Below are 25,122 nucleotides of genomic sequence, written 5' to 3' on the forward strand. Positions count from 1 at the left end.
ATTTTTAGACATGACACTCATTTATTGAAAGAAGAAATATATTAGCAAAACAAATTTATATAGGAACAAGAGAATAGAAATTGTACTTTGATACTGGTAAAAATGATACATGTACATATATTGAAAGTAAAGATTCAGAAAGAGGTAATTCTAATTCTTACAAAATGAGGCAAAGTGTATTTAGCTGTTTAGGAAATAATATTTCTATTCGAAACATGTCGTCTGTTATAAGCAGCATCATTAAATTTTTTACTGACGAGGAAATTCTACAACTGCCATCAATTTCAACAATTCATAAATTGATTAGGGAAGGTTGGTCAATATGCAATAAAAATTGGAAGAAGTCATCAATTGTAATAAAGACATCACACTTATGAAGGATTCAACTACTAAGAAAGGCAGACATTTTTATGATAACATAATTGTTATAAAGATGGAGAATATACATTAGGTAAAGGCAATACAATACATGTATGATTAATTTAACCCCTTTTACGAGTTATTTAGTAAAGTTCCAAATGAATTAATAAAGGTGGGTTGCAGATGATGGTTTAACATGGTTAATTTGAAATAAATTGAAATTGTTTAGGTCTCACTAACCACTTCCGGGTCAAATGGCCACCCCCTATGTAGTACCAAAAACACACTGAACCTAGACATATGCATTGTAAGTGCATTATTTGTGTGTATTATGATTAAAAGTAGTCAAAATAAAGCTGAGAATGTGTATTTAAAATCATATATGTAATTAACTACAAAAGTGTATGAATATTGTTTACATGTGTGAGTAATTTGCCTACATGCTGTCAGTTAGCAGAAGAGGTAAAAATGTGGATTTTCAGTATTAAATATTCAAGTAAATTTTGTGAAGAATTTCTACAATCATCGTACCATTAGCATAATTAGCATTAGCGTAATGGGAATTCACAGTGAGACTGAAAATTACTTTTTTAACATGTAAAGTAATTGAAACGTTAGAAGTGGTTAGTGAGACCTTAACCAAATATTCATCAATTTTCTCCCTTTGCAACATAGTTCTCCAGTGTGTCCTTTACTTTTAAAACAGCCAAAAGTACAAGTCTTAGGTGGATTGTAAAAAAAAAAACAAAAACAAAAAACAAAAAAAAAAAAACAACAACAAAAAACAACAACAAAAAACAAAAAAAATCAAAAAAAACAAAAAACAAAAAACAAAAAAAAAACAACAAAAAAACCCCAAAAAACAAAATTCTGCATTAATTGTTTTTTTCATAGTTTCTTCTACACAAAAATATATTTTTTTTATAGAAATTTACATTATGACATGAGTTAGCTCCCTTACTCGTAGTACATTCTAATCTAAGCAAAATGATATCAAAAGCAGCATCATTAACATTTTTAGCTGTGAGGAAATTCATATCATGTGCCATACAATTTAATTGGTAGTGTTGTTTTTGGTTAATATGTATAACTTATCTCCTTTGCAACATAGTGTTATAGTATAATAATTACTGAAATTAAGACAAGTTAGATGTATTGAAAAATATATAAAAAAAGCTTACATAGCTTCTGTTAGATGTGTTCTAAACACTTTATACAAACTTTTTGTCCTTAATAGGCCTTTAAAAATGTTTAAAGCAGAAATAACTATTACAGGCATTAAGGAAATATCAAGTGTTACTGCTGTACATTATGTTGATGCTACATTGGACATGGTTAGTGATGTTACTAATAAAACATTAAGTTAGAAAAATTGAAAAACATAATGACTGATAGAAACGCTACAGAATTGAAAGGAAACATGTTACTCAGAGAAGATAATGATGATAATGACAGTGATTTTGAATTTAATGAATTTAATTGCAGTGCACATCCTTTAATTCAGTTTGCGAGTGAAGCAGAAAACGTTGTTAAGCTTAATGAACAGGAGGAGGGAGTACAATTTGAAAAACTGTTTAGAAATAAAGGTGAATCTTTAAGGAAGCCTGCTAAGGTGAATATCTAAGCTTCTATACAATGAAGTTGTATAAGTTGTAAAGTTTGTGAAGCAGTAAGTTTTTAAAAAAAGTATTTAGAATCTTGTGGAATAGATGTACCTATTATGAATTATAAAGGAAATCGTTTTAATGTATTTTTTCAAAGTTTTTTCAAGGATTTTTACCAAAAAGAAAATACTACAGTGTAAATGAAAAAAAAACAAGGATAGAAAGTTCCACCTGTCCTTCCTCAAATATTGCTTTAGAAAGATTAATGGGCCAGCTTGATCTACACAAAATTAGTTCTCCAAATATCAACACAACTACCCTTAATACCGAGCTTTTATTGAAAAATAATAAAACAATGGAGTGGTTAAATAGTAAAATCTTAGGAGGAAGAGAGATCAAATATTAAATCTTCTAGAATTGATGCCGAAAATCTTAAAGAAGAAGACATTAGGGATTAATTTGGTTTAGAAAAAGAGCGTCATATCATTTAGAAAAGATTGGAAGAGAAGAGGCAAAAAAAAATAGAAGACCTAGAAGTTGCTATTACTGAATCAATAGAAAGATTTGGGGGTATATGGAGAACCATAAATAAAAAGGAAGGTTATTCGAAAAAAAAATATTGCTTAAGAAAGACATGATAAGGGCATTGAAATCTCAGATTTTGTTCAGGAGAGATATTCTAAACAGGAAGCTGACAAATCACTATTTAAAAAATGGCATTGAAGAAATTGATAAAAACCTTAGAGCACTTATTGAATTGGATGTAACTTGTCATAGCAACACATGTTCAGATGTTCCTATGGAATGCACTCAACAATCTACATTACCACCCACAACTCCAACAACAGCAATAACTTCTATAATTCCACCAACAACTCCATCTTCAAGCAAATTATGCAAGGAAAATGTCAAATTGAAGCCTCCAACTTTTTATAAAGGAATTTCTTTTACATACATGGGACGAGGAAGATAAATATATAACACACAATAGGAAATTCATGCAGTATTAAAAGACTAAAAAGATATTTAGGGTAATATAAAATTGTGTTTGTTGGTATGCATGCTGTCAAAAACAATCACCTATTCCGGAATGGTCTAAAACATGAAATAGTTATAATAATGTTTGTCCCAACAGTTAAGGATTTCTCATCAGAAAACATTTATCTTATTTGGCTGCATATTAGGTACATATGTGAATATTTTGTTTATATGTTTTATTGGCAAAAAGATAAATAAAAAAAATTTTGAATACTCTATTAATTTGCACATTCATCTATAAACGTTCATTTACATTTCCATTTAGTATTTTTTGTGTATTTCCAGAGCCTGAATTTGAAATGGACTATAATTTGCTGAACTGTTTTCCAAGTTAAATTTTAAACTGGAGAAGTTGGTGAAGGTCATGTAAATTGAATTAAACAGGGTAAGAGGATTTCCGAGTAGATTGATTCCCCCCTATAATATCTGACACATGTAAGCACGTGTTTTGTTTATATTTCATTTCATGTATTTCTTGATTAGTTTTCGAATAGATAATGACAATTACTGTCCATATTTGTACCACATTATACGTAAATTACAAAAGGATCCTTGCGTTAGTTTCGAATTTTTTTCTTTTAAGGCTTGAGTCCGTCGGTCTTCCTTGCCGTTGATTAACCACTTTCGCTTTGCAATAATTTTTTTTTAAAGAATCGACCCTTACAGCACATGCGCGCATTAAGGTCACCAGAAGCTACATGCATACGAATTTATCTAAGTCGACTTTTTGTCTTGCAAGAAAATAAATGTATCGACACCTATTTCATGTATTAATGCATTTTATTTGTGGATACCAAATAAAATTGTACACGGAAAGTACAATTTGGTAGAAATATTTAAAAGTTTAGGCATATTTCAACAGAAACAAAAATATACGAAAATGACAGCTAATGCAGCTTTAAGTTTAGTTTTTAAATGCACCTTCTGTGTTTGTTCCGATACATCATCAATGCATGACGAAACATCTGTGTTCCCAAATAAGGTTAATAGCCAGTGGTAAACTACCCATTTGGAATAGAGGATATTGTAGATTAATAGACCTATTTGTGGATATCTAATCGTTTATGTGTAACATTTGAAAAGTAACGATCTTGGATCAAAACTAGAAAACAAAATATATTCCCAGACGATACAAAACTTAACACAGCGTATATTCAGGTCTGGAATGGATGTGAGAACTGGACTTTCTTATTTATAAGTTCTTTGATACTTTTATAAGTATTGTTTAAAGATTTACATCTTACTTGTTACACTGATGGTTTTATTTCTCATGCAATTATTATTTTTGTTAAGTAATGAAAATTAAAACAGAAGATACCTGTCTCAGATACGATTTGGTAGCCGTTTCAGCAAGGGCAACGTATACTATTGTCAGTTTTATATACTGTTTGTGTCCAACAAGTCTGAATCTCATTTTTAGTCCTCTAGGATAATTAGATGGAAACGTAGGAGAAAACAATGTACCAGGTTCACTTCCAACAAGTATTTTTGAAATGTTTCTTAGCTCGGGGGTGTTTTCTAGATAAAATAAAATTAAACAGTATTTAAATATCGAAAATGATAAATCAATGAAAAATCATTGATGTGTGGTATAAATAAAATGTTGCAGCTTTAAGTAGCGTTAATTTGTTAATATTTGCTACTAAAATAAACCATCAATGATAAAAGCTAGTTCCTATATTTCGCTTTAAAAAAGTGCTATAAGCGAAAGCATAATAAACACAAATTATACGGAACGGAAATTGAGACGACGTTTTTAAACAAAAGAATATCTATTCTCAGTTTGTCTCTGGATCATACAAGTAGCGTCGGATAATCCTACGCAAAGACGGTACACGGGTAAAATTGCAAAATATGTATTGAATATGTGTTTGAAACCTTGTTCATATGTTTAGGACCACCATGAACAAACATAAGAAAAACATAAGTTTTTAATCAAAATACAAATATATAATACTCTCGCATTAAGATATGAATAGGTAAACAAATGTTTACCAGATGATTTCAATCATTAAAGGTATATTGTTTTTTCATTTGAATTTATGATGGGCAAAAATAGATAGATTTCCATCCTTGTCCTAAAGGTTACAGACCACCAATTCAACCAATGAGCATTTTGAACGTACGCAAAAATAGTCCTACGCAGAAATTACCCCTGTTCCTCATAGTGCTGTGAAGAAAGTTCTCATCTTATGTAAAAAATTTAAACAGTTTCTGAAAGGAAAAACATTTCTGTACATTTTATAGGTGCATTTTGCTTCTTGTGATGTGAAGCCTAATCTCCATAATGATTTTTAAATATACCCCTATCTTGTGTAAACACTGGGATTTCCCATGCTATTTATAGACCCTTCACTTCCGGTGGCCAGTAGTGCACTGCAAGTCTGCTAACCCCACATGCCATTCTGAGGATTGTGAGCTGACATATGTAGAATCATGCTGATATATAGTCCTCTGCAGGTTAAAGTTAAGGTAAAGTCCAGAGAAGCCATTGAATATTGTAAAATTAGCATAGAAGCCTATGGGAAGTGGAATTAGTGGTTTTTAGCCTTTATACAGTATTCTACATAGATGCAGGTTTCCTTCCTTCATAAAATATGTTGCTACAACCATCCTTGTCCTAAACATATATTTTGAAACATCTGACATCTACATTGCCAACTATTATTGATAATGTAGTCATATTCCATTTACTTAAGAGTATAAGGTCTTTCAGCACAAAAGATTTATTTAAAATTGCAATATAAAAAAACAATCAATTTTCTAGATATAGCTCACTTTCATTTACAGTACTTCATGGGAAAAGACTCATCATTCCAAATTTTTACGGTTACTGCCATGACTTTTTTTTAACATAAATAGAATTCTCGTTTCCATTATCACAAAATTATCTCCATTTTTGTCACGGTTGTTCCTCCTTTTTCATCGGACTTTTCAGTCAAAAAGCTGCACTTATTTTTTTCTATTCTTCTTGTATATATCTTCTTTTAGCGTGGATAGCTTAGTTAGTGTAAAAAATAATTTAATTAAATGCTACAAAATAATGGTTAATTCCCTTTTATGTGAACAATAAGTGAATAACACTTACTATAGACTGAACATCCTACAAGTTCTACTTTCATACATGCTCTAGGCCCATCAAAGTCGACTACATTAATCTTGATGTATCTAGCAACCAGACGATTCCAAAACCAAAACTTCTTAAAACTATTTACATTCATTTCTGCATTAACATTGAAAACCTGCAATAAGGACAAAAAAAAGAACGTTCATTATCTGGTCAATGTTGAACTTGTTTCCCTTTTACACTTTATAAACTGATTGTTCTTCTAAAGTTTTATTTACTTTAAGAACTAAAAAGTACCTTTGGACGTCCATTTTCTTCACTGTAGAAGGACAAGTTATCTTTCTTCACACCGTACTGAACGGTAAACTTCTTAATTAAAACTGGTTTTTCATGTTGATACCAACCATGCAGTATTACTGCCTGGACTTTCGTGGATACAATCAAATCTATCTGTAATACCCGATCAAACGAATTTACTAATCATTTTATAAATAAGTTTCTGCTAATATCGTTTAACATTCTTATAACATATTTAGAAAAATCAATACTCTACAAGAAGTTCTCGAAATTGCAAATGTATTCTCTTTATTGGAAGGTTTTAATCACACCATCATATGAGGGTCACATTTCATTTCTTAAAACAATCTCAATATTTTTTATTGATTCGTGATTATCATGTTTAAGATCAAATATTCAGCTTTGGTAGGTAAAATTTGTCTATGTATTAAAGCGAGTTTTTCTCGGACAATCCATATGTCTCTTCTTTTTTTTTTAAATAATTTGTCATCATTTCCATATTATTTATTTCATGAAACTTTGTAAAATTTTACAAGATTTAAATCACACATGGACTTGTTCCATTGTTTCGATAGCATTTCGTTAAAAAAAAAATACCAGTTTTATATATTGCAAATTTCGATATGACACGTGTTTCAAGGAGTAACCTCTCATCATATATTGTAATAAACCGGTGAACTGACATCAGAAGAAACAACAACGACTAATTTTATAAACTTTATTGTAGAAAAACCTGTGGAAAAAGAAATTGAATATCAGGTTCAAAATTATCAATTGATTTGTTAGGGATGAGTACTCACATGTACGATATTTGGCATTTTTTTAAAACTAAAATAACATTTAATAGTTCGTTAAAATCAAATCATTTCATTTCAATAACTTGATTTTTTTACCTAGATCACGTAATTTGTGTGTCATACACTCTTACTGTTGCGAACTGTGTACTTTTTGATCGCAAATTTTCTACTTTCATTTCGCTGTCATCCATACTGTTTGTGTCATGTGATCAAGTATATAAATAGCTTTTCGCATTAGTTCTCGGCGTGTGTTTCTAGATAAGCAGAGGACGCTCACCCTATCGGTGCACCTGGTCCATGCTCCCAGGTGTTAGTGGAGTCCGAGTTGCTCATTTGCTTTTGTTACTTTGTATTTATGATTTTAGTTACTTCATGTTCTTTGTTGTGTGTGTCTGTTTTCCATGTCTGGTCTTTGTCCCTGGATTACATTCTTTTGATTACCGCTATAACCTTGGTTCCCTTGATTACTCTTTCCAACTGTGAACGTACCACATTATGATAAGAAAATCATAAGACATGTTTAATTTTTCATTTTTACACTATAAAAGTTGCTTTGAATTGCTATTAAAGTATTTTTGAGTTAACTATAACCAAACTTAAAGGAACTAGTTTTCTTGGAATTAGTAAGCGCGTCGTCTGCAGTCCCAACTTAGCATAAAGTCAAACTATTAATTTATAGAGCTAATTTTCATAGAATTGAAGTAAAAATAAGTTTTTATAACCCATTACTTTAACTTAATTTACTTTTCAGGCAAATTTATTGTCTCTAACTATATTATAAGGGACATCAGGATTTTTGTCAGAATTCCTGAGACTTAAGGATTTTTCCTGTCATTTATTGTAATTTTTTATTAGCTATCAGGAATTTTTGAGTCCAACTCTTGTTTACTATTGGCTGTCAAGAAATTTCAGAATATATAAATACAGAGAATCTCAGTGTAATAGCGGATAACACGCAGAGTATTTCCCAGAAACTGCCAAACCCATACACTTGCCAAAATATACAGAAAGTTATATAGACAATCTTCGAAGTTGAATGTACCAAAACAGCACACCTTGAAAGGTTAATATCAGTTATATAGATAATATAATTCAAGTCATAATAAGAAATATGGGTTAGACGCTATAATTCCCGGCAGTTATCCCCCACCACAATGAGAATCCAAATGCTATGCGTTGTTTACATGTACTTGTTATAAATGACTACATATGTTCCCGCATATGGTGCTATGGAAACTTGTGGACCAGAATAAAGTTGATTTCCTTGTTATTGAGAATTTTGCTTATCATAATGATCCTTACAAATGAAAGAGTAAATAAAAGAAGTGTCAACCGAACGGAACCGCTACTGTCGTCCGGCGAGCCCCACTCGTGTTACAACTGGTATCAGAACTGGGATGTTCCAAAAACTACAGGAGCATCCAGAGATCTTATCCACGTCCAGTTTTGCAGTTTTCCAGTTAGAATATCTATTTAGGCTACGAAGTGTGGTAGAAAATTTATATTTATTGAAAGATGTTTTTTTTAAAATAACGTTCCAAGTTAATAAATTTATTCATTGTGATTCCACAGTTTTCCGTGGCACCAATGAGTTCACAGCCCAGAAAATTTAATAAACCCAAATCACAATTTCTAAATTATAGAAAAAGAAATAAAGAATTCCGAGAACGGTAGCGATAGAGGTTACAGACCACCAATTCAACCAATGAGCATTTGGAACGTACGCAAAAATAGTCCTACGCAGAAATTACCCCTGTTCCTCATAGTGCTGTGAAAAAAGTTCTCATCTTATTTAAAAAATTTAAACAGTTTCTGACAGGAAAAACATTTCTGTACATTTTATAGGTGCATTTTGCTTCTTGTGATGTGAAGCCTAATCTCCATAATGATTTTTAAATATACCCCTATCTTGTGAAAACACTGGGATTTCCCATGCTATTTATAGACCCTTCACTTCCGGTGACCAGTACTGCACTGCAAGTCTGCTAACCCCACATGCCATTCTGAGGATTGTGAGCTGACATATGTAGAATCATGCTGATATATAGTCCTCTGCAGGTTAAAGTTAAGGTAAAGTCCAGAGAAGCCATTGAATATTGTGAAATTAGCATAGAAGCCTATGGGAAGTGGAATTAGTGGTTTTTAGCCTAGACGAGCCGATTTACCCGATTCCGAGGTTGTTTTCCGAATGGTGGACGGTGACCGAGAAACCGCCGTAGACGTAGACGGTCAAGGTGTCATTCGCAGGAGAGATGAACCTAGACGGGAAGACGTGAACCCTTTTGCCAGAATGCAAAGAAATAAAGACACACCAAATAAGTACCACCCCGTGTCTGTACGTTCTCCTATACATATAGCTATGAACAACGTGTACCCAAAACGAGCCGCGATATTTTAATACCCATCAAGCTGGCATGTTGAGGGATACACCTGTAACAGGTACGACTATAAAACCAGAGGCATACAATGGTAGAGACAGTTGGGAAGAGTACATTTCACATTTTGAAGACTGTGCTGAACTAGGTAGGTGGTCTGGCACAGAGAAAGTTCTACTTCTCGCTGAAGTCTGAGAGGCCCTGCAAGGACTTATTATATCAGCCTCACTGCTGCCGAAAAATGATCCTATTACTTACTAGTCAGAAATATGGAACAGAGATTCGGGAATGCCAGACATTAGAATAGATGTCTATCCAGATTTGAAACAAGAACAAGAAACCCAAATGAACCTATTGTCACCTTTGGAGATGACCTCCGCCAAATGGCACAGAAAGCCTACAGTAACCTTGCCACCAGAGCACAAGGAGAACTTTCGGCCCTTAATCAGTTACACAAGAACATATCTCTTGAGATGAAGTGTAGATGCATTGACAAATAGTGTAGAAACGTATCAGAAGCTGTTGACCTCATCGGATGGTATAAGGCCCTTTTAGGAGAGTCAGGTGATAGGAGGAAAGTGAATGTAAGACAAGAAACAGGCACACCCCAAAACTCAGTTGACGCAAACACCAAAATAACAACAATGCCTAGCAACCCATATAGTAATTCCCTTATACAGCAGCTGCTTAACAGAATTGAGAAGCTCAAGAGAGGTCCCCAGACCAGCAAAGGAAACTGCTCTATGAATAATAGGAGACAAATTGAGAAGAGTAAAATACAGAATTGCACCTAGAAGACTTCCAATAGGAAAAAGAGAAATAGAAAAGCAAGAAATAAGTAAAATGTTGGAGCGAGGAATAATTGAACCATCCAATAGCCCATTGTGTGCACCACTTGTGTTACTAACCAAACCACACTTTTCTGGCCTAAACAGTGTGACCAAGAAAGACTCCTATGCGCTTCATCGAGTAGATGACTGTCTAGAAGAATTGTCAAACTCCAAATTTTGGCAAATTGAACTCCATGAACCGGACAGGGAGAAAACTGCTCTCTCTACCAGCCAGGGCTTGCACCAGTTTGCGGTCATGCCCTTGGTGCAACTAATAGTCCAAATACCTTTGAACGGTTGATTGAAGATGTATTAAGATAATGTCTTTTGTACATGGATGATATCATTGTTCCAGGGTCCAGTTTTGCTGAATGTATCACTAGATTAGAAAATGTCCTGCAGCGCCTATTGGAAGCAAACCTGAAACTCAAACCGTCCAAATGTGTTTCCTTAAAAGAAGTAAAATTTCTAGGCCACATTGTTTCTGAAGAAAGGATTAGCACAGATCCTAAGAAAATCAAAGCTATTAAAGAATGGCCAGTACCTAGAAATGTGAAACATGTTAGAAGTTTTCTTGGGCTAGCATCATACTAAGACGCTTTGTTAGGTCTTTCGCAGATGTAGCCAGGCATCTGCACAAGTTCGATTTTGTGGAGCTCTGAATGTGACAAAGCTTTCACCGCACTAAAAGAACTCGCCAATACTCGCATATCCGAGGAAAACTCCTCATTCTTGACACAGATGACTGTTGGTGCTCTCATTTCTCAAGAGTTGGAAGATTCTAAAGAACATATTGCTTAAATGAATAAGGCCTTGAGTAAACCTGAACAATCTTATTGTGTCACAAGAAAGCAACTTCTTGCTGTAGTCACTGCCCTGAAACATTTTTATTTATACTGGTATGAACAGAAAGTACTTCTTCGAATTGATAATACTGCTGTAAGCTGGATGCAAAATTTGAAAAAAAACCCTACACGCCAAACAGTGAGGTGGCTACAGGATTTAGGAACCTATGATCTAACAGTAATTTTCCGACCAGGACAAAAAACATACAAATGCTGATGCCTTGTCAAGAGTGCCATGCAAAATCCTGCCAAAACCAACAGAGTCGTAATGAAACAGTAGAAACTGATGCTGATGATGAAGGGAGTTCTAGAGAAAAAGAACTACACCAGGTTCGAGTAGTAACGAGGAGTATAGTGAAAGCTGAAAACAACACAGTAATCAGAAAACATGACATCTTGTTGGATGTTTGGGAGCAAGAAACCATACGACAACTACAACTGCAGGATCCTGACATAGTAGATATTATAATAAGATTGGAGTAAAAACAGTATCCTCAATAACCTGAATTTCAATACACTCAGGAATTACCAAGATCTTATGGAGATAGTGGAATAGATTTAAGATGGTGAATGGAGTACTGTACAGAGAATGGGACGAAAATAAGACCAATCACTACAATCAATTACCAATTAGTCGTACCAGTTTCAAAGAGAAACGAAATCATAGGCCTATACTTTAACATATCAACAGCTGATCACCTACGAATAGACAACTACAGCAAAGTTACTACTGGCCAGGCTTAAAATAATCTGTAACTGATTTCATTCAAAGCTGCGAAGAATGTGCAGTGCATAAAAAAAGCCATTCCAAGAAAACACCAATGGGATAGTTTATTGCAGGAAAACCTATGGAAAGAGTAGCGAGGGACATTCTTGGTCCACTCCCTGTGACTGAAAGAGGAAATAAATATATCTTAGTTGTAGCTGACCTGTTCACCAAGTGAACACAAGCCCTACCTATCCCTGACCAAGAAGCAAAAACAGTTGCTAGAAGTCTAATAAATAAATTCATATGCAAATTTGGTACACCACTACAGTTTTGTACTGACCAAGGCAAGAATTTCGAGTCCGAAATAATGCAGGAACGTACTGTAAATTACTGCGAATTGAGAAAACCAATTCAACAGGAAGAGCACCCACAAGCTAATGGATGTATTGAGAGATTTAACAGAATTTAAATGCTAAAATGTACTGTCAAGATAACCAGAGCAGTTGGGATGAGAACTTACCTCACTTATTAATGGCCAACAGATCATCAAAACATAGCAGTGCAGGATTTACACCAAATAGAATGATGCTTGGAAGGGAAATATTGCCTGTACAAGCCATTATGCCAATGCCTGAAGCTGGTAATCTTGTTAGTGTGATTGAATATGTGAAGTCCCTGCACAAAAGTCGTGTTGAAACCCACACCCTTGCTAGAAAGAACATGGTGAAAAGCAATAGTTATCAAAAGCGACAATATGTCCAAGCAGCAAAGAAGAGAGAAGTAAAACCAGGACAAGCTGTGTGGTTGTTTGATCCATGCCGGAAAAAGGTGTTTGTTCAAAATTACTTCCAAAATGGAAAGGCCCGTTCATAGTGATCAGAAATATTGATGACCTGGTCTACATGACAAAGAAGACCCCAAAACAAAAGGCAAAGATAGTCCATATTGACCTACTGATACTTTAGAAGAGAAAGAATCCATCTAATTGGTATAAAGAGTCCAAAGTGAAGTAAAGGAGAAATTGAACTCAGAAAAGGAGATTTGTGAAGGAATTCCAATGACTTTTATATTTTTGCCTGTACAAATGTTATTTTAACATGTTACAGTTTATTGTTATGGTTGACAGGAAGTTACAGGTGACATTGGTACCCTTACCAGTAAAAGGAGATCCTATGACGATCCGGATCTCATTGGATCTAGATGATGTTTTAAGTTCAGAGTTGAGTAGTAGAACTGGCCATTCTAGGTGCTCAGCTAAGATGTTTTATTTATTTTAACAATTTGTAGTATTATTGACTCGAGGAAGTTGGCTGCAGATTTGCCATGAATACCTTACCCGAGATGTTGCAGTCCTGTCATGAGTAGATGGCTAAAGGAATTGCCATGATAAAGAAGTTAGTAATAATGAGGATAAAGGAAAAATGTGTCCGTCATAAAGATACTTAACAGAAGTTCCAAAGAAGTAGACTCTACAAAGTGATTCCATTTACTAGTGTTGGACAAATTATGCCAGTACCAATCTTGAAATAACAAAGTTATCACCCCTTGCTAGTTAGTAGCCTTTCCCTGCCTAGAGTAACCCTTAAAAACTCTCAGTGTGGATTAACTGCCATATTGATCATGCCAGTATATTTAAAATACTTGAAGATGTTATGCATTATACTATATAATGAGTAATACAAACCTATAGAAATGCTGAAGCGGTGGAGCCAAATAATAATGCAAACTTAAGCCTTTGACCACACTTGACAATTGCCTTTAAATTTAAGTGTCAGTACCACAACTTGCATATGTTAAACATGCAGAGCCATTTAAAAAAGAAAAGTATTTTGAAATACCATGCCATCAACAACAACAATATAAGAAAATGTGATACTACATATAGTGAAATGAAAAGATGAAACATCCAACAGTTCATGTAACCCCTTACAGTAGGAAGTCAATGATGTAACAAATTCCTTCTAATCAAGTTTATAGTCCAGTATAGTAACCAGACAACTTGTTCCTGAATGGTTAACAAAAACCGAAAACATGAAGAAATCACATTCTCAATGGATAAAAGATTGGGCAAATCACCCAAGAGACCAGGAAATCCCTATGGAGGAGAGGAAACAGTGCCTCAGCCATCATCAATATCAGCTCCACAACCATCAACAAAAATTCAGTCATCATTACTAATTTCATCCATGTGCCTAGTTTTACAGCCAGCAATTCTCCAACAATCTACCATTCCATTTCAAAAGTCCATATTTGTAGATATCACGTTATCCCAAGTACATTTAACTTATCCTCTACTGAACCATCACCATGTGACAGTGAATCTATACTGTCATCATCCCAAGGAATAAGAACAAGACCTTACGCCTCAGGAACCTAAAATCGCAAACCAACAGCCAATCTTACCAAGCCAGTCTATCATTAGACACCAACAGTCCCAAAAAGGAAAGCTTCAGAAAAGTAAAATTTACAATAAAGGACAGCTCCATAGAATGGCTCCCACAAAACTGGCTAGAAATGTCCGAAGACAGAAAATTATTGGAAAAAGAAATTGAATATTAGGTTTAAAATTATCAATTCCCGGCAGTTATCCCCCACCACACGGAGAATCCAAATGCTATGCGTTAAATTATAAATTACTACATATGTTCCCGCATATGGTGCTATGGAAACTTGTGGACCAGAATAAAGTTGTTTTCTTGTTATTGAGTATTTTGCTTATCATAATGATCCTGACAAAGGAGAGAGTAAATAAAAGAAGTGTCAATCGAACGGGACCGCTACTGTCGGCCGGCGAGCCCGCTCGTGTTACAATATTGTAATTTTCGATATGCTGTACACGTGTTTCAGGGAGTAACCGCTCATCTGCAGCATTTAAATCAAATATGTAGGAAGATCATAATCAAAATAAAGAAAAATCCCGAACATGGTATAAAATAATGATACGAAAACAATAGTTTCTGAAAAGTAAAAAAAAAACAAGTTACTTACGTCCATATCCGTAAAAATGAAGATGTTTTTATAATTGAAGTAATAAAGTACTCTGAAGGGTATACAGGATAATGAAGATGAAACAAAGATTTCTCTTGATATGAACTATATGAACAGATTCACTCCAGATATTACAGGAATAAATAAATGGCTCATATCAGGTGAGCCCGCTAAAGCGAGCACTCATATTAACTGTGATAAAGTCACTATCAAAAACAAATCTAATTTATTCCTTTTGTCTGCAATTTGGAATTTATAAAGGAAAACGATACTCGTTATCTGAAATATATTTTAAAAATACACAGAAGTATTAATAGGATATGAATATTTTCTTTAGGATGACCACTGGTCGTCATGATTTGTGATACGGATAAGTCAAAATTTCGCGCGTGCGTCAGTTGATGAAACGATTCATGAAAGGATTGGCAACTTACAAGTTTAATTTGATAATATACTTTGTGCATCATTAACAAGCATATTTAAATGCTACTATGATGAGTAACGACATGTTTACGACCTTGATAGTTCTCTTGAAAATGAAGTCACACCTTAGTAGTGCAATGTAATAATTGCTGAACATGTCGTTAACCAACGGACGATGCAGGTATTTGTTACACTCGAGCCGAGCCAACAGATAGTAACGTAAACGAACGCTTTCTTGTAGCATTATATTTTGCTATTTTTTTTGACGAATTTGAGAAAATCGAGTAGTTTTTATCTAATTTTGGGAAATAACCAAGATTTGAGAAATCGTCTTTGACCTTTACACTGTTGATTTAGGTACCATATTTCTGTGTTAAGGCCGTCAAAAATGCATGACGTTAATATATTAATTTGCATATATCTAGGGTAAATATTCAGACTATCCGCGAACAAAACCAAAACATTAACATTTACTGTAACAACATATTTGAGTAAAGGATATTTAACGAATCTCTTGTTTTTAGAAAATGTTGTATGCGTTTTTTATCTGCACAAAATTCTATATTTAACGCAAATCTCTCTGATGTCTTTAAAATTGGTGTTAGGTTAGTGCTAAATATGTGACGTTCCGAGGGAATCAGGAGGGTCACCCAGGTATATGATCAAGCAACAACCGGGTATGTGATATTTAAAAAGCATATGTCTAGCCAAACAAAAATCTACAAAAGTACTTTGGGATAGTTTCAAATTATCTAATTTTCAATCTTTTTATGTCAACTAAATAATCAGTTAGATTAATGAAAAAAATTGCTTCCTTGGGTTTACTTACTGGATTTCTTATTATCCATACATACCATTAACCAGGGTTTCATGTCATATTCGTGCGAACACCATCCTCGTGTTCCAAACAGAGCTCGGATAAATCGAATATCCTTTTGATTTGAAGACGTGACTAACTGGTATTCTTTAATATTACCGTTAATCATTCCTAAATGTTGCCCACACCAAGTTCCTAAATGCATATGAATTTTCCTGATATCAAATACTAGTGTAGTATAGACCTTACAAATGAAGCGTTTATGGTAAAATACATTAAACTGTTAGTTGTTCATCCTATATGAATCAAACGTATTTTCAATACATATCTTCAGATTATATAACTTTTTGTTTGGCTTGTAATCTTTTTTTCTTGTTTTTTATTTGATTTGTGTTTTCAACTCACAGGTCTGTGTTCTTCTTTGCAAAAAAGGATTTGGATAGTAAACTCAAACTTAGTACATGACAAAAATATTTTTAAAACATTTTCTATTCAAGCAAAATAAAAATTGATTGTATATCTAACCTGAGCCGTACACTTTGATGTACTGCATTTCCAAAGAGTGTGTTGTGCCAGCATTCTCTAAGACCAATGTAACATATTGTCCAGTAATTGGGCGACGACACATATATTTCTCAAAAAAGTAAAAATATACTCCAAAGTAACATGTCTCAGCCCCTCTGTTGAGAAAGTCCCACTGTTCCATACTAATGTAAACTCCACATAAGGGGCTTCTTCCTCTCATAACTGCAAAATGATAGAAAACATGTAAAATATTCTTTAGTGAACATTTTGTCATATGTGTAAACGAAACATTTCAAATTTTCATGTTCTAAAATTTTCTATAACGGGGAACACTTAAAGGACATTACAAATAAAAGTTATATCAATTAAACTACAATAAATATCATTAATATCAATTAGGTAACAAAATAACCTCTCTCATAATAAATACCTGGGTAAACTGTATTTTTGGGATTAAAAAATCATTTTACTCCATTTTGCAATTATGTTATTTATATAAAACTATACCAATAAAGTTAAAAAAAGATACCAATTTCCGTTTATACGTTACTCCCTTCATTTCGTGCATTATAAAGCTAGAACATTGTTGTAGATAATTGAGTCGATAATTCGACGGTGTTTGTGGATATAAACCACTAAAATCCCCAAAAATCTTTCATAACACAGTTTTAGCCAATCATTTTCACAATAAGAGGGACGCTGACCAACAACTAATTATACCAATACTTAGTTAATCTTTGTTTTCGTGCTAACATATATACTCAATACTGTTAGACTCGATTTGCACTCATATATGGTATTTGTAATTCATGATGGATTGAGGGGTTTCTTAACGCCTTGACTATCATTTGGGGTCTCTCACGGACGATTTAAAGCATGGAAGCGTTTCCACCGTCCTTGGGCATAGTTATACCCGTGAATGTAGGTCATGGTATATTCGGGGAAATTATAGTAGTCATGTGACCACGTCCATTCATTCAATTCATTAAATGCCTTACCAGGTAATTTAATGTCGATCCGTGACCTAATGATCCAATTTGTGATTTGCACGCTTTTATTGTACAGCCTACAGCATTTGTTGAATCTTTAAGCCAGCAAAGACTTTTTGGGATAAAATCAATATTTTCAAGTGCACGTAAGACAGATAGGTAAGTCAATTTATTGGTGCATGCCAGTCAATTGATTAGAAATCTCCAAGGCCCCCCCCAAAAAAAAGGAGTTATGTTTCTGATCACCATTCTGAAATTTTGTAGGGTTGGTAGGTACAGATTTATTTTTATTTAAAGCTTTTGAAATGAAATAAGTCATTATAGTGACACTAAACTCAGAACACAATGAAACCAAATATGCAAATACTAAACAACTAATAATTTTAGACTTAGTCCACGTCCAAATCTCTTTTGGGCCTCTTTTTGGTTTGATGGCGGTGGTCAAAAAAAATATTTCAAGTGCCGAATCCAAAACGGGATTATCGACAACCAAGAGCACAGTCACGTCATGTATGTTTACATGCTTCTAAATATAAACAATCAGTATTTCTAACTCTTTGTTTTTCCATCTAGGATAGAAAAAAACATGTTTCTCTTTACTTTCTCTTTTTTTTTCTGAAAGACAATCGGCAGACTTTTTAATTATTATTTTGTCAATATCACAAATAAAAACTTTTGGGTTAGGGGTCGGTATATGACCGGGAACATTTTTTAGGCCTAAGCGGATGGTCTATTTATTACTCCAGCAGTCCTAGAGGTTGTCTGGCAAGCTATTTTCTGACTAGGGTTGGGGTATGGAGGAACAGAATTCTAACCTCTTACATTGTAGTAGTAGTCTATGTATATACAGATAATATGAGGTTTGGGATTTGTGTTTCAAAAGGGGTTCTGATATCGATTCAGTTCATGTTCCGTACACCTACGTGTATATCATGTATATGAACTTTTCAACGTTTTGTTGCAAAACACATGGCATTGAGGAATCTGTTAAGTTGGACTAGTCCAATTAGCTGCCCATTTCTGTAACATGAAGTTTCGGGGACTCTTTTTAGTTTTGCTATATATATGTATATATCAGTCTGCATTTACTGACAACTCTTAATATGATTTTTAATTTAACCATTTGTTTTTGTTTATGACTTCGTGCAAAATAAAGGTAAGTTTGTACATGTACATAAAAATTTAATTTTAATCATCTTCATACTTAAACATTGCACATGCAAATATTACTCTTTTTAAAGATGTTAACCCCGCAAAATCTTTTTTTTTCAATACTTTAAGTTTACTTATCATTTTTGTTAAATTTCCGATTTATAGAAAATCGTCACATTATGACTTAATGTACATGTTATTGTGTGTAAATAAATTATGAAATGTACAAGTACGACGGATCCGTCAAGTCTACATGTGTTAAATCCAGTATGTTTTATACATGTACAAAAGTACATTAAGGGTAACCCGGTTAACTGTCTTTTTGAAATAAAAACTCTTAAATACATGTATGAACATGAACAACATCTTGACTTAACAAACCTTTGATTATCTTTCAGGTTTCTGTATATATGTGTATGTATTTGTATTACTCAAGATTCTCCCTCAGTATTATTTCTTCATTGAGAAAGGTAAAATTTGATTGTCAACATTTGACCTTTAGCATAATAAGTGGAAGAGTAATCAAAAGAACCAAGGTTATAGCGGTAATCAAAAGAATGTAATCCAGGGACAAATACCAGACATGGAGAAATAGTTTAGGAAATTGAATTGAGGTTGTAATTATAATCTCCTTTTCTGGGCTCATTTTATTATATTGTATAAATATGTGCATGCAAATTAAAATACATTGCACATGGTACGTTTTGTTTTAATGTTTTATAGCCATAGTGATGTCAGATGATGTTTTCCTTAGAATATTCAATAGACATTGATTTTCAATACACAATTAGATTTACGGTATATGATTACAGATGTAGAGTAACACAATACACTCAATCGAAAATTAGGGGCAGACATTGATATAAAACTACATGTATGTAAAAAAAAACATTTTTGATTATTTTTGTAAAGTATTAAAAATAAATGTCAACTCTTTTTATTATATTTGCATATAGACAAATATGGATGAATCGCTTTTCTGTTAAAAGGATGAGGGTTTCATTTAGTATCAAGACATTAATTCTACGCAGGTAAAAAGTTTTAAGGACTTGACTTTTTATGAGCAACTCGGCCGATGTTTCTAGAAAAGCAGAGAACGCTTATCCTACCGGTTCACCTGGTCCATGCTCCCAGTTTTTAGTAGAGTCCGAGTTGCTCATTTGCTTTTGTTACTTTGTATGTATGATTTTAGTTACTTCATGTTCTTTGTTGTGTATGTCTGTATTACTCTTTTATTAAATTGTGACGATTTACAGGATTTAATGAAATAAAGATTCTAAAGAAAAGTCAATGACAGTGTTTTGAACTGCTGAATTAAGACTAAGACTAAGAAATTTTATTTAAAGTCGGGTTTCAGCTTTTAGCTGACATGTACATACACGTTACGTTGGTTCTGAAACCAAACGATACTGACAGTGCCTTTGGATATATTTAATACAGCTGCAAAACAAGTACTATAGCATACGGTTTTTGTCTAAGAAAACATTTTTCGGGCTACAAATGTATATAACTATTTAGAAATTGATTAATGTTGTGTGATACAAGATTTAATTGAAATATTGATTTTGAAGTGTTAACTGTGGGCCAGTATCGACGGATTTAGCCTTAAAAACCTTCATATATCTATATTGTAATTTTGTTTCACAAGAATTTCGAATGTCATCTGTTGAGTACATGATTGTAAGTGGGAATTTTTTCCATTATGCAGTTTTATTCTCTTTTTCCTAGAGAACTGTTTACCTAGGACTAATGTAAAAACTAAGACCTTATAGATGTAAATTCTTAACAAATCACACACTACTAAGTTGGTCCTAAGGAGGAGTAATTGACAGGTTTTTTAGGGAATTGAAAATGGAGCATTCCGAACCCCAGAATTAGCCTATATATGTATACATTTGATATAATAGTGTCACCGCAAAACATTGTATATTGGTTTGGTGCTGAAAGTGGCGTCACAATCGGCGGCGTCCGTGTCGTCGTCCATATTCACTTGGTTTTCGTGAGAAGACTTTATAGTTATGGTTATGATTTTTTTTATGATTTTACTAACTACTATTGAAATGCTCTTATTTGATTTTGAGTTTATGATCCTTATCATTTTAAAATAAAAGCCACCAATTGTAACTGACAGATACCACACTGTAGGTTTCTGTTAATCTAAAAAAAGTGAGAGTCCAGACTTTTAACAAGCTAACCTATTTAAAGTGAAATGGGCAATCCTTAACATGACATAGCAAGTTCAACACATCCATGCAAGTACACCTTCAAGGAAGAAACATTGTAATATGTATATGACTTGTCTTATGGCAATACATATTGGAATTTGTTCCCCATTTAGATGTTTAGTAACACATGTTAATAGATATCTATCAACATGTGCATAATTCAATTATAGATATCAATGAATGGAGAAGTTTTCTAGACGATGCAAACACATTCAAGACAACACATATCAAATTTGCTCTTCGGGCAATACCAGTCTGCGTCCATACTTGCCCCTCGGGCAATACCAGTCTGCGTCCATACTTACCCCTCGGGCAATACCAGTCTGTGTCCACACTTGTTGAATTTAAAATTAAAATCAAGAGAGGCGTTGTGTTTTCAAATTATGTCCATAACTGTTTAATGTGTGAGATTCGCAGTCGCATTAATCATGTGCTTTTTTAAGCATTTATAGTTCTTGAAAAAGAATGGTTACAGCTGTCCTCGCGTACATTTTAGGTAAAATCAGGTATTGATCTTACCCCATAGAAATTTTGATTGACAAGGTAAACAAGAGCTATAGACTTTTTGTCCATTGGTTTTCATCTGTGTTATTTAAATGAATGTACTTACTTTATAGATAGCTGTGATTTACCGAATTTTTCCTGTGTAAACATTTCTAAATCACACTGTGAAAAAAATTCGGTAATTTTACTCTCTGACTTATTCCCACCAAAATGTTACAAAACGTCACTACTTAAATATCAATCCGCCGTTCACAGACTTTAAAATCTGTGTTGAAAGTAGTAACCAATAATTGAGAAAAATTATATATTAAATGTGACGATCAAAATGGTTATCGTGAATAACTAAAACATAACCACTCTGGCAAAGAACACATTAAGATGATCAGATTTATGTTATCCACTCTTCCCAATTAATTATCACATTATTCTTAGTTTGCAGTAAGCTCCGAGTAAAAATAAATGTTGCAGTTTTCTTTTTAAATTTTGTAATTATATTGAGAATTGTACTATTTGATAATACATACGCATAAGATCTTGCTTATAAACACCATAAACTTTTACAAATTGTTGAAGGTCTATCTGAATCCATGGTCTATGAACAACGCTTGTGGTAAACGAAATTCTCATGTCTTCACCTAAATCGTAAAAAAAATACTTGTGAATTTTGGACAATTTAGCATTGCAGACACTCGTTGTCGTTGACCATCGACAATTGGAATTTGATTGTCCATGCCATGATCAATAATCGATTGAATTCAGGCTCTTTGCTAATATATATATTTTGCTTTTTCAGTAGTTACAATAACAAATCAGTACAAGGTAAATAAATAATATCGGAAATCAGTTGACACCACAATTATCTTACATAATGATACGATGAATAGTTGTTTGTTCATTTACGAGTAGGTGGAAAATACAATGCGCCACATTTGGAGCGTTATATGCTTCCACGATAGATAAATTTTATCAAATTTACCGACGTGACAACATAATTTTGTTCCATAACAGTCGACATATTGTGCACAATTTCAAGAATATGAGGAAATAAGTCTAATTAGAATCGAAATAAATCACGGAAAATCAATTATGACCGTTTTACCACGTAATGGCCATTTGTATAATTATTTAATGATAATTAAAAACGTGACAAACATTTCTGAAAAAAAATCACATTTTGGGATCCGGCGAACTGATCTTTGTCTTTGGTAGTTTTTTATGTCATCTTTTGTACAAACAAGTGAAAAGTTTATCCTGGTATCATTTCTAATAAGAATAATGAGTAGATAGTAACGTTCAAGTTTATTCACAGGATTTGGTTGGTTTCCTGTACATTTTGTAATGCCATTTATTTTGTCAGACAGTTGAGTAATGAAGGTCATCTAATCTGGTAAAAGTGTGAAACGATCTTGTGAAATACAAAAAAAAAAAAAAAATATACCACATACATGCTATTGAATTTAAACATGATTGTAAATCAGAAACATGCATGTCAAAATCCTACCGATTTAAGTATCAGTCTTTGTACGAATCATGAAAATTCTGAAATACGTGAAACACCCCCAAAAGGCTACATATTCTTATTTTTGATATTAAGTTGTAATATGGGTCTATAATGGTAAAATGTATAGTTATTCATTCCAATCTACCTGCTCTGTGAAGATATCCCTTAATTTTGAATTCTTCTGTTTACTGTGACAGATTTTGACACTTTAAACAAAAAATCAAAAATAAAAGATATGTAGGCTTTCAAACCACCTTTTTAATGATTCTTTTCTGGAGTGCTACTTAAAAATATATTTTCACTTAATGATGCTTACTCTATTCAAAAACACCATTATTTGATCCTTGCATTGCTGGATTTGCTAAAAAAATTTTCAATAAAATTTAATAAAAATGAGGTTTTAGACAGAGTTATCTGCCCTTGAAATGCTTATTTATAGAGCATTTCAGTCAAATTATGATTCAATTTACCAAAATGATATAAAAAATCTTGTTATGTTTCCTAGATTTTGAAAGTGAAAACAATCAAGTTACACTTTCGAATTGATTTTTTGTTCAAACCATGCCTCACCCACTGCCTGAATTTTACAGAGACTGACATTAAATAAATTTATACCATTACTCATTGTTTTTAGAGAAAAAATGTATGTAATCACATCGTGTATTCTAACATTTTTAAATCATTTTTTAGTACATAAATTACTGAAATATGACTAGAAATATTCGGTCAAGTAATTCTGTCATTAAAGAAATAATTATCTATCACAGCATAAAAGACTATAATGAATTGGTCTTATGAAATAGCGAACTGGTTTGGATAGCCTTTGTACTCATGAAAACTCCAAAGGTAAACTTCAATACATTCAATATTACATGAATATAAATGCATACAGATGACATTTGTGTAATAGGCTGTATGAAAAATAAAATAATTTCTGCTGGTTTGCTAAACTTCTGAATCAAACAGAGAAAAAAAAACGAAACAAAACAAAACAAACAAACAAAAAACAAAAACAAAAAACAAAAATAAAAGTTGATATACGTTTAAAGATTTCAACACCCAGGAAATAAGTTGTAAATATATGTTGCAGGATCTTATTTAGAAACAGTATTTTTAGTACCTACCATGTTTTTTTGTTAAAATACCTAAAATGTTTTTTTCACAAGATTACGATTTGAAGAATCATTTACCCTGTACCACTTTCAATATATGAATCTCCCAACGTAATAAAAAATTCTAGTAAGATGGCTAAAGAGAAAGTCTCATTGAAATTACAAAAATACAGAAACGTTACTTATTCTTAAAATTTCAATCACATAACTGAATTTTTCAGTCATTACTCAAAACAGAGTCGACTCTACCAACCAATTTTTAGATTTAAATGTTTGACAGATGTACAGTCGTTTCAAGGATGACAACTATTATTACAAGGCTGGATACTTTGTCATAAAACAAATATTAAATGAATAAGAAGTTGCTAACAAAACTCACCAACAGAAAAAAGTGACCAATTTGCAAACACGTAAAAATGGGAGCGGGGATGAGGATGAACTAATTTTGGAGTCAAAGACATGGTAATGTATGAAGTCCAAATAGTTATGTCGTCTTAGAGGACTTTTTTTCGGTCCTTTCCATGCAACAACTTCTATTTAAAAATGTCCAAATTACTGCCATGATTAGCGCGACATTTTATGCATGAAGAATTTATTAGTGGGCGATAGGTTATAGGGTAGTTAAAAGAATGTAATCCAGGGACAAAGTCCAGACATGGAAAACAGACATACTCAACAAAGAACATAAATTAATTAAATTATATACACAAAGTAACAAAAGCAAATGAGCAACTCGGACTCCACTAAAACCTGAACTGGGAGCATGGACCAGCTGCACCGGTAGAGTAAGCGTCCTCTGCCTTTCTAGAGACACCCATGAGTTGCTCATAAAAAGTCAAGTCCGGGGTAGACAAACGAGGAAAGGAAAACTATGACCCATTGAATAAATCAGTTTTCATGGTGCAGATGGATACACCATAACGATCCACGAGTTCATGATGACGACCACAGAATTTCTGTAGTG

General features: G+C 33.2%; 1 protein-coding gene across 1 annotated transcript in view; it reads right to left on the reverse strand.

Moving 5' to 3' along the window:
- LOC148628992 (uncharacterized) overlaps window positions 1-25,122 on the reverse strand; it is a 78,433-nt gene that overhangs the window by 41,681 nt on the left and 11,630 nt on the right. Inside the window, exons 7-12 of the mRNA XM_088542031.1 lie at window positions 22,070-22,180; window positions 16,676-16,897; window positions 16,188-16,345; window positions 6,367-6,519; window positions 6,091-6,244; window positions 4,321-4,520 (exon numbers count right to left, since the gene is read on the reverse strand). Coding sequence (XP_088398157.1) covers window positions 4,321-4,520; window positions 6,091-6,244; window positions 6,367-6,519; window positions 16,188-16,345; window positions 16,676-16,897; window positions 22,070-22,180 — 998 coding nt within the window. The remainder of the gene's footprint in view (window positions 1-4,320; window positions 4,521-6,090; window positions 6,245-6,366; window positions 6,520-16,187; window positions 16,346-16,675; window positions 16,898-22,069; window positions 22,181-25,122) is intronic.

Source organism: Perna viridis, chromosome 1, assembly GCF_037379345.1.
Source record: "Perna viridis isolate PV_CMFRI_1.1 ecotype Kerala chromosome 1, ASM3737934v1, whole genome shotgun sequence".
NCBI classification, from domain to species: domain Eukaryota; kingdom Metazoa; phylum Mollusca; class Bivalvia; order Mytilida; family Mytilidae; genus Perna; species Perna viridis.